Source organism: Centroberyx affinis, unplaced genomic scaffold (assembly GCF_046629955.1).
Source record: "Centroberyx affinis isolate AG114_WGS23_722 - 3 ecotype Tasmania unplaced genomic scaffold, CSIRO-AGI_Caff_v1 ptg003980l_1, whole genome shotgun sequence".
Lineage (NCBI taxonomy): Eukaryota > Metazoa > Chordata > Actinopteri > Beryciformes > Berycidae > Centroberyx > Centroberyx affinis.
The window spans coordinates 25,448-37,149 of NW_027281799.1; the positions used below are offsets into that span (position 1 = coordinate 25,448).

General features: G+C 40.5%; 1 protein-coding gene across 1 annotated transcript; it reads left to right on the top strand.

Annotated features, from left to right (window-relative positions):
• Positions 1 to 109: 109 nt before the first annotated feature.
• Positions 110 to 11,013, top strand: LOC139663313 (ras-related protein Rab-22A). Its single transcript, XM_071541952.1, has 7 exons — positions 110 to 398; positions 1,061 to 1,140; positions 1,876 to 1,957; positions 5,700 to 5,771; positions 6,365 to 6,471; positions 7,315 to 7,424; positions 7,652 to 11,013. Exons 1-7 carry the CDS (start codon positions 363 to 365, stop codon positions 7,747 to 7,749), a joined length of 585 nt encoding a protein of 194 aa, XP_071398053.1. The 5' UTR covers positions 110 to 362; the 3' UTR covers positions 7,750 to 11,013.
• The last annotated feature ends 689 nt before the right edge of the window (positions 11,014 to 11,702 follow it).

Below are 11,702 nucleotides of genomic sequence, written 5' to 3' on the forward strand. Positions count from 1 at the left end.
GGCATAAATGTAGCATAAGTAAGCATAAACACAGCCTCTGGGCTTTGTGTATCTCCAAACAAAAAGAGCCAAAGCTGTCACGTGACCACACACTGTAGTTCAAGATGGAGACGATGCGATTTGGTAGCTAACTGGTAGCTAGCTAGCTGTTTACAATAATTAAAATATGGCAAATAGGACAAGTTACCACGCGTTTGAACGCTGATAACATTTATCGTCTCACCGAAATGTGCATGCGGAGGCCTTTGGCCACGATGAAGTAAAGTTGTTTGTAAACACAGACCACCTGAAGAATATTCAAGAGGTAGCAATAGAAGAAACTGTCAATGTTCATCATAAACTAATTCTGAGAGGAGATAGATATGGCGCTGAGAGAGTTAAAAGTTTGTCTCCTTGGGGTAAGTCGGGATTGATTTTATCTGTCAGTTGTGTTCACTGTAATTTGTTAGATATTCGTGTCAAGTCCCTACTGTACCTCTGACTGTACCTGTAGCATCAAATGACTGATCGATACTGCTCTTCCTTTAGCCTTTGCCGTACTGACTGACTGACTGACTCTATTTACATGAGTCAAATGTGTTGGCCCTGTGATCAAGTGGGTAACAACCTCTAAACCCTTGTCTCAAATAACGTTATGGATCTTATGGATGGTTGTTACCCTATGTTATTATTATTAATGTGTTTTCCTCATACATATCTGGACTACATACGGTCCTGCTAAAACAACATCATCACCCTCCTGGAGTAACCTCTTCATGTCTGCTCCTCTCCATCATCTACTAAAAAGATAAAACAATAACTGTAAACAATGACAGCTTGACATCTTCAGGTTAACTACAGCTGCCCTGTTTAACTGTCACCAAGTTACAGGTCTAGAAAAGAAGGGGGGAGGTAGAAGAAGGCACAGTAGAAGTAATAGTGTCTAGGCATATTGCCAGAGAATGTGTTTTTCAGTCAGTGAGACCAAGTTGATTCTTGCGATCGTATTCCAGGATGGAATAGTTCTAGTTATTATTTCTGACCATGTTTAGTAAGCATTGTCTTTATTTTGTCTCTTCAGGACACTGGTGTTGGAAAGTCAAGTATTGTTTGGAGATTTGTAGAGGACAGCTTTGACCCAAATATCAACCCAACAATTGGGTAAGTTCCTGCTGTCATTTCTACTGTTTATATTCTTTCTCTTTTGTTGTGCACATGGTTGCTGTCGGGCATTTTCATCTACTGAATGTTTTGGATGTTGGGATGTTACAATTCCTTACTAAGGGTGGCACACACTACAAGATATTTTGACCCAATTGAACCTTTTCATAAACATGGCTGATGTATTCTGCAGGGTAAAGATCAGTTTGCACGATTGCCGCCAATGTTAAAAAGCCAAGTTTCTGTCGCCTCCGACTCACTCATGTACTTGTGCTTCAGTGTAGCTTACAACACAATACAGGTGTTGTCATAGACATATCTTTCTGTTTCTGTTGTCAGACAACTACACAACTATAAAACAGTGTGATCAAAGGTCACAAATCCTAACAGCCCAGAAATTACCATTAGCCACTTTGTATTTTGTAACCCTCAATCAAATCACTTTTTTATAGCCGTTGTCTGATAACAGAAACAGAAAGATATGCCAATGAAAATTTGTGTTATAAGTTATACTGAAACACAAAGTGAATGATCACAGACAGTCGGAGGCGACAGAAATTTGTCTTTTTAACATTGCTGGTGGAAATTTGGATGCTTGAATGTTTCAAGATATCTCTTCTGTGTGTCTAGCCTACAGTCCCAATTCTATTGTTAGCCTACGCTTTGAAAAATGGTGAAATCATATTTCCATTTTTGTAATGTGACCTATGCTATAAAGGCCTTTCTCTTCACCAGGGCATCCTTCATGACCAAGACAGTGCAATACCAAAACGAGCTGCACAAGTTCCTGATCTGGGACACGGCAGGACAGGAGCGGGTTAGTAAAATCCATTGAGGTACAGGCCATAGCATTTTTTTAATAGACTGGTGGATATAAAACCTGAGCAGGACTCACCTATGTTTTGTTTTTTTTACAGTCAAGCCACAATAGCACTCTTGTTTTGATATTGTAATTAGAGAAGTTTGGCATGGCTTATTAAAAATCTGCTCATCCCTGGCACTTGGTTCTAAGGAACATGAGAAAGCTGCATAGACGTATCACTCACTGAACCAGTCTGGGGGAAAGAAAGGGGCTACTTTGTGCAGTAATTCATTATTTCTGATAGGGGGCAATATTTACCTTTCTATAGGCAGAGTTCTGCCTCCTAACCAACATCCCACATTTTAGTGCTCTTGTTTCAGGAGGCCCATTTTCCATGGTTTAAATGGCATGCATGGTGTGATGGGTTTGCGTTCTCTAGATCAGTCTGTTTAGTCTAGTGAATAACATCAATATGTCTGTCATGATTTAGTCTCTCTCTCTTTCACTTCTTTCTCCATCTTCGCCCTGTCTCTCCCCTCTCTCTCCCTCTCCCTCACAACACACATACATTTTTAGACACAAGCAGACCTGCAGACTATGTGCTGCTTCAAAGGAGCGCCATTGTTATCCCTTTGTGCGTATTTTGTGCTGCATACGCCTTTGAACTGTCAAGCGGAGTTGTTTGTCAGCAGTGAAGACATGATAGGCAGTGCTAACTTGGTGTGTAATCTACACTGATGTTTGCCTCCGATGTTATATGATGCCAAATCTGAAATGCCTTGTCGCCCACACACACGGTGAAGGACTGAAATGCACACTTACAAATGATACGTGATATAAGAAATATGATAAGGTTATGTGTCTAGGTACATTATTAGCATTTAAGTCACCCAGCCCTAGACAGCAGTGTAAGGAACCACTTTCTTTTTTGACTCATCTTGGCCTCATACACTGCATCCTACATTTCTCTGCAGTAGCTGTCCACATCAGTTCCCCTTTCCTGTTCATGCCCTTCCCTTTCTTCCTGCACAATCCCCTGCTATTACAATGGGTTATTCCCTGCCGCTGTCTTCTCCAGAGGGGTGAGATAAGATGCTACTTGTCTTTTGTCCTGTTCCCCCGGGGCTCGGCTGCACCACAGCCTCGAGGGGACATAAATGAAAGTCTGTTTAAGATAAGATGAGAGGATGAAACCCAAGATGTCTCTACAGTGTCTTATCTGAGAGTCACTGCCACTCCATGTCAAAGTGTCCTTTTTTTCCCCTTTGCACTCTCTCCTTCGCAACATCTATTTTTTTTCATTTCTCGGTAAATATCGCTCTGTTTTTTCTGTAGCTCTTTTACGTTCAGTTCTTTTTTCTCCACGTTTTCACTCCCCCAATTCTTTTTCATTCCCATGTGGCCTCTTGAGTCTCCCAAGTGGTTCACATCTGTGAGTGAAAAAGTAGCAACATTCTTTTGGTAGGCTGTGTGTCTGTGTGTGTGTTTTCATACAAAGCTGCTGTGGTATTTTGAAGCCTTTCATGGCCTGTTTTTTAACCTCTGCTGAGTTTTGGCCTATCAAAACCTGTTGAATTGAGAGAGGGGAACGTAGAGCCAGCCAATGCACATGGAAGGAGAGACAGGGGCAGGATTTCCACAATCCACAATCCACATCGCTAGACCATATGGGGCCTTACGGGTACATCTCAGCCCTGCTGTCAACAGTCTATCCAGGCCTTTCCCCCGCTGACCGTTCCTCTTTGCAGAAAACAAGCAAGGCAAACTCTGCTTCCCCTGGCATGGGAGGGTGCCTTTCACTGCGCACCAGACTCACGGTTTCAGTAATTAATCAGCACACGCTGGGCATCGTTGGAGCTGTTTCAGGGCTGCTGTGTGGCCAGATGTCTGGTCTGGCCTCTTTGGGTGAAGGCTGAGAGAGACCACACAGGACTGGCGGTGGTGCAGCCCAGCGCTAGCCAGTGAGACAGACAGCATTCTCCTCAGTGCCTCTGCCAAATATCCCGAGTTGGATTCCCTTTGGCGGACTTGGGGCCAGTAACAACTATAATTATGTGGAATGTGTGCTTTCCTGAGGTAACTGTGTCACTCCAAGATGGATAGTTTATTCCATCTTATTGTAAAGGAAAATAGAATTGGCGGGAAAGGCAGGGTCGTTCCAAGTGAAGGTCTTTTTGAGACTGGGGTTGTTTCTTTTCAGATTAATTTCATTAGTTAATGCATGACACATGTGATTATTAGCCTATTAATTTCTCAAATAAGCACATTACAGCCCCAATCCAGAATTCATTTCAGTATATCAAGTGTAGGAAATTATACAAAGATTCTTGAAGCGTAGGACTTTCTGGTGGAAAAATGATCTCTTTGCAACTTTCAGATCTCAAAATATTGGTCCATTTCGCAGAAGCCCTCACAAAATGTAACATATATAAACATATAATGGTTACAGCTTCAAAATCCATTAGAAACTGTTGTCAGTATTTACATCAAGAATTGACAGTCAGCATTTGTAATTTGCATTTGTCAGCAGTCAAAACAGTTTAACAGTGAAACAATATTTTAAATGGAATGAAATGAAACAAAGCCAGTGGCCTCACACTCCGCTGCTGGCTTAGGACCTAAATGGTGTTAAAGGAATTGGCAAGACCTTTTTTCCCTCTGTCTTTTGTTATGCTGGAGCTGTCCTTCAGGCCTATCTGTTGACAAAATGCCCTGGATGTTCGGCCAGCTCAGATGCTGTTACACTGGAACAGAGTTAACTTGTGTTGTAGTTAGGCCCAGCCTCATCGCGCTCTTCAGAGTTGGTTCATCCTATTCATTGTGAAAACAACATAAAACTGTTTTAAAATATTATGACAGCAGGCTAATTGTTGAAGCCAGGTCTTACTAAGCACTGGAAAATGTTTTACCAGAAAAATACCAAGACCTGGCAAACATAACAACCTCCCCCCACCCCCCACCCCCCAACTATGGATTTAGAAATTTTGTACAGATTGTTTTGATTATGCAGGGCTTTGTGATGTATTGGGTTAAGACCAAATGCATAGTCCTCCATAAATATCAAAACGCTAACAGGTTTTGACACATTCTGCTCATCTTTCTCCTGATGGCTCCCACATGTGTGAGGTCTTGGTGGAAAGGCTTGCCATACTTCCATTTATAATAAAGCCACTTGGCTTATGGGCTCAGAACGTGGGGCCTTTTGGTTTCATAAAATGGTACTTGGTGTCTTTTTTGCTTACTTTTATGCTCTGTTTGGGTTATATTCAGTCGATATTATTCAGCCAAGTGAAGCACACAGTGATGCAATCACCATACTCTGTGTTCACCTCTATGATGGATTAGACCGTCTATGAAAAGTCTAGACACTGTTAGTGTGTAGAATGTAGACTTCATAATGGTGAAGTTATAATGTAACGCTATTTTTATAACCTTTTTTTTTTACATGCATGTCCATGTACAAACGTTTGGGAGGAAATCTAGATAAACAGTCTTCAAAGAGGAGTCATTAGATGTTTTAGATTCTTGGTCTGCGCTCTGATTGTCATGTTCAGTTTCACATAGGCCAAAGCTATACGCAGACCTAACGTCAGTACATCAGAGGAGCCAGTTTAACCAGAGATAAAGCTCAGTAGGAGGCTTCAGACAGGCAAGCCTCCCCTCTGTCCAGTGGACTTCCCCTTTCTTTGAAGAACGACTGCAGGACATTACTCATCGTTGTCCCTCTCATCCTCAATCTCCCTCTGTCTTCCCATAGTTCCGTGCTCTGGCGCCCATGTACTACAGGGGTTCAGCGGCGGCCATCATTGTTTATGACATCACGAAAGAGGTACAGTCTTGGTATCATATTATGTTTTTTCCTCAACCACAAAATACAGTGTATAGTTTAATTGTTCCTACCTGTCTCCTTCTTTATTTCCCATTCAGGTGAGTAGCAAACTTCCAAAGGAATAGTATATTTTTAGGGATGGGACAATATATTGAAATTCAATATATCGCAATACAAAAATGTGACAATACATATCGTGGGGCAGAAAAATGAATAGTGATATTATCTACATTTTATTCTGCTGTTATAATCACAAATGAGACAGCTTACCGATCACAGTTTCACAAGCTCTCCTTCAAAATTATATTGTTGGCACTTTGTAATGACATTTTTAAATTGTTGTTTACATTCTAGCAAGCCAGTGCCATTGCCAGAAAGATTTGTGGCTCAGAAATAAACATAATTCTGCACAGTCAGACTTTGTTGTCATTGAACTCTTCTATATTACATCATATCATGAAACCCTATATCGTGTGTCGAATCGTATCGTGAGATAAACATATCGTCTCATCCCTAGTATACATTAATCTTATGTGCTTATTGATTTACTCACGTGTCAATCAATATTACATGTTAATTACCTGTGTCATCAGGAGTCCTTCCAAACACTGAAGAATTGGGTGAAGGAGCTGCGCCAGCACGGTCCTCCCAACATAGTGGTAGCCATCGCTGGCAACAAGTGTGACCTTTCAGATGCCAGGTAAATTATATAATGAATGATGCAGTGTCAGGTTTGGCTTGTTGCTTCACTTATTGTAACAACCTCACCCAGGAACTGAACTCATTGACACCTAAACTTATCCAGAGACAGTGATGTTTTATTCAGCATTAGAAGTTTAATAGCGACTTCAAAAGACTGAAGAAAATCTACATGCGGTATAATGATGCTCCCTCACATACAGCATAAACTTGAGAGAAATGATGGCAAATTAGATATTTGTTTCAGATGGAGGGGTTTAAACTGTGGTGATTAGTCAGAAGCAGCTGAAAAATACTTGAAGTCCTCATTTTTGCTTGAAGGGCCATTACCTCCTCGCATCAGAATAATGTTTGATTTCTGACTTAGAAATCCCATTGGAATTGATACAGAGCTGAAGTGCATTCTGCTGTACAAGGAGGAATTTGATACTGATGAATATTCTATGTAATTTGTTTTGCAATATCAGCTGATAGCCTCTCACCTCATTTGGCCTTTGTCGTTTAACTTCACAATCATTATGGTGAGTGAATGGCTGTAGCACTGCAGCGGGGATGCCATAGTCATAAACTATCTAAACTATCTCTTATAATCTCTTTGTTCTTTCCCGTCTCTATGCTTGAGCAGCAGTTGTACGAATTCTTTTGGTGGGTCGCCTGTATCATCCACAAAATCGAAAAATCTCCCAAACTGCAGATAGACTTTTGATACTGAGATCATCCATGAAATTGGGAAGTCTTTCAGATGGTAGCTGTAGAAATACATTTGACGGTTATGTCATCCATGAAATATGAAAGTCTTCCATGTTGCAGTATAATCATTTTGACACACCTCTTGCATTTACAGGGAAGTCTCAGAGAAGGATGCCAAGGACTATGCCGATTCTATCCATGCCATCTTCGTAGAAACCAGTGCCAAGAATGCCATTAACATCAACGAGGTGTTTATAGAGATAAGTGAGTGTGTGTCTTGAGCATTTGGTTCTGTTGCCTTGTGCATCCACAGGTCCCTATTGAGTCGTGTAATGCTGTGATAAATTAAGCTGTGTACAGTATTAATATACTTTGCCTGTTTTTTTTCTTGTTTACTGTGTGCTGAACAGTATTGCCTGATGTATACTTTTTCTAGATATATATAGAACATTGTCATTTTTTTCTGCGTGTGTGTGTGTGTGTCCTCACAGGTCAGCGCATCCCTGTTCTAGACGCAGCAGGAGGAGCGGCGGGGAAGGGTTTCAAACTTGGACGGCAGCCCTCAGAGTCCCGCAGAACGTGCTGCTGATGATGCCACTGACTGTCCTGACATGATCCGTGACCCGACCCTTGCTCACCCTCTGTCCCTGGCCTGCTTCAGCTTGCAGCTACCACAGACCCTCCGACCGTAGCACACACCTCCATCACCGAGACCCCGAGTGCAACAGTGCCACCGCAAAGGCCGCTGCACATATATTTTCGCAAAACAAAAAGGCGGCGCATGGAACGAAAGCAAGTCGTCATGTGTTGTCTGTAATTAGTTGCGGGAAGATACTTTGAGGTTTATGGAGCATTTTTGCCAAACTTTGGACAGAAATGCTTGCATTAACACACCGTTTGTTCACATTGTTGTGTATGTGAAATAGCCTTGAGGAATCCTTGAGTCCTACACTCTAACCCCCCCACATTGCTACTCTATCAGAAAGGACAGACAGCCCATTTGCTTGGAGACACAAAAAGATACTTCTACTCCAGTGGACATTAGCCTCTGCCCTGTGTATTCAGCCCTAGTTTGGATAGAAACCACAATTTACAGTCACAGATTTGTAGATTCAGACGACATTCGTACTTGCATTATCTTCTACCCAAAGATGGGTTGAATGTGAGTTAAAATCTCACCAAACTATTTAGATAGTACTTAAGTTATTGCCTTTTGTTTTGTTTGTTGGGAAATCTGTCCTCAAACAATGAAGTCTTCTCCAACTTCTTGAAGGATCCAGTCCTTACAATTAATCAGTGTAATTACTAATTTATCGTAAGGTTTTGATGAATAGGGTCATGTTTGAAGGCTTTACATGGTCTAAGTTTGTAACCACCGTCTCATCTCACTATTTGCACTTTGGAAAAATATTTGGAAAGATATGTTGATTGTCACAGTCACAATCACAAAGAATGCACACATCTAAATATTTTATTGTGTGGTCGGTGTTTGCATCAAGACCTTTTTCAAGACAAACACCACATAGGTCTGTTGACGCAAACCACGGCCACACGATAAAAGATGCAGAGGTGATAGGTGTGTGGGAATCTTCCTCCTTTACATGGATTGTGAACTTTGGGATTTGATTCCCTGCTGCACAAAGGAGAGTACAGTGATGTGCATTGTGTTCGTCTCTGCTAGGCTTGTAAAGACGTTTTGATTGTCACCTGGGACTGAGAACGGTAACAAACTCTTGCAAAGTCTTGTCTCTGTGATGAGAGAAAGTTTACTGTCAGCAGCTTCCAGTGATGGTGCTTTAGATAAGGCTGTGTAATGCTGACACCACTGGCAGTCTCCAAGTGTATTATATGATAACCGTTCCAACTGCTCACATGTGTTCCACGTTTCCACTTGTAATCGCTGAAAAAATGAGCATATCGCCAGAATTTTTCATATGAATTGCCCCATAGTGCCCACAGTATTCTACCAGTTGTTTTACAATATTAATTGTGATTCATTTTTTCTGTAATTTCATTTTAACTGTTCATGTTCATTGGCGAGCCTTCCTGTCCTGAATCCCTTGCTGTTATTTTACAGCAGTTTTACAGGGGAGGCTGATTTTGTGAGGTCTTGCCAAATTCTTTAATTGTCCCATAAACATTTTTCATCTTTCTTTTCTCATTTTTTCACATAATAAGAACTGGCTTGCACATCCAATATAGTTTTACTACCTGGCTGATGATGAAAAGAATGATATCTGGAAAATAGACCTCTTCCAGGAGAATATGAGATTTTACTTTGAGAGCTTAAATCTCCCTTTAGCAAAAGGTTGTGTGCAGAATGAAACGTGGCGCAGCATTGACATGCTGACCCCCTAATGAACTGCGGTCTCCATTCTGCTCTGAATTAGTGGATGTGCTCTGTCTTTCCTTTCTCTCACTCCCTCTGCCTCATTCCTTAACACTGCTCCATGCAATTAGGCCCAACTTCCATTTTGCCTGAGAAAAAAGACCTGGATTACAGTATAGCATTGAAAGAGTCCTGTCATGACCTTTCACATTCATGAAAATCGTTTTTCCTCTGTGATCTATATGCATAGTACATTCGTTTTATTTAGGTCCTTTTATTGGCCTAATTGTTTTCAGTGGTAATTGTCTATATGTCTTGGGCTCTTTTTGCCACAACGCCTCTATTCAAATTTGCCAAAAAAATTGACAGATATGGCTTAAATTAGACTGGGACTCCATAGACTTAAATATGGACTGTGTGCTTTTTCTTTGACACAAATGACAATTTTATTTGCCTTTATGCATTTTAAATGTAGGTGTTATTGATGAGTTGTGTACTAAGCAAGGCTGCCTATATTTTCAGGATTTTCTTTACAGAGTGCAATAGTTGTCATTACGACAAGGGTGAAATGTGACCTAAACTATGGTGACTAAAATCCAAAAAATCAGTTACAGTGTAATATGTTCATGCAATATTACTTTAAGATGAAGACATGGGCCTATATTGACCTCTTGTAGTTACTTGATTTTATGATATTTTCAGTCATTCATAGTTGATAAATTGAGCAGTGTGATTGGGGTAAACCAACTCCCTTGAAAGCCAGAGTGGCATTCCAGATCGAAAACTATGTCTGTGAATATGATTTTGGTTCACTCTGCTGTTTTTCATACAAGTCGCCCCACACTACATCATAATGCTAATTCTACCTAATATTCACTATAGCTTCAGCAATGCATTATATCAAAAAGGGAATAACTCTGGTACTTTGAAAACTGCACTTTGACCAGCTATTTGTATTAATTGGCCCATATTACTAACTAACATTCTGTCTGCAGCCTGTTATTATCTGTGTGAAATCACTTGATGAAACATTCTTGTAATGGTGTCAGGATTGTTAATGTCCCCTCCTGCTATTTTAGATTATGACTGTTTGCTCAGTTCTTATTGCCATGCAGAACATGGTGCCAAATAATGTCAAAGCCATTTTACTACACCATGCATCATTAACCATTTTTTATTGTCGATGTAATATAATGATCGATTTAAAGTGACATACCATGTAATTACTTAAATGTCTGAAAGCTGATAACGATGACTGCTTTGTGACTAGATTTCCCTTATTTTGAAACAGGAGGCATAGCTAGAAATTGTGTGGCAGTTTTGCTTTGACAATGTGGAAAAATACCAATAGTCTTGGGCTGGCCCTAGGAATGTGATGAATCTATGTTAATTATGTGTATTTTTCACTGTAGACAGATACCATCAAATTGCACACAAAGGAATGACTATATTCTATTCTAGTAAGTTGTAAGACCACAATATACTATTGTACACCATTTGCAGTAATTCCATCAGCACTGTAGTTGTCATATTTAGCTTTTTATTATGTTTCATATTGATTGTAAACAAAAATGCCTGAAAACACTTGTTGGCAGTGTATTTCTGAATGTGTAAAAAGGGAATTGTCAACCTGTTTACTAATAAAAAAAGATTGACAAAAGTACTTATGTGTATGTGTCTCTGTGTGAACAGTTTCTCGCTCTGTCCTGCGGTGGGCAGGTGGGGGATGTGTGTGTATTAACTTGCTCCTTGGGGATACAGTGACAATGTTGTTAGTAATTGGTTATGTTGCTCTGCTGGCAACCAGCCCCCTGGCTATATATATAAATATGACACTTGAGATATGTGTTTGACTGGGAGAGGGCTTCTCACTGCACTTTGAATAGTGCTGAGAGGGCAGAACATTGGTTAGACAACCTCTCAACACCAAGTTCATAGTCAGACACCCCCAGTAGGGTTGTATGTATATTCCAGTCCAGTGCATGAGCATTTTGCCTGCACTTTTTTTTGTATTCTGATTAAGTGGGAGATATGAAAAATATGACAGTAAATTAAGATATCTTCACTAATTAAGGGCTTAGTTATCATGTTATATTCCTTGAGGTATCAATATTAGTGTGAGTGATTAATCAGAGTAGGAATTCATTAGTGTGAGTGCGCACTGGTGGGTTGCCTACATTACATCACAGTGTGAGAATAATATGGGAACTCAT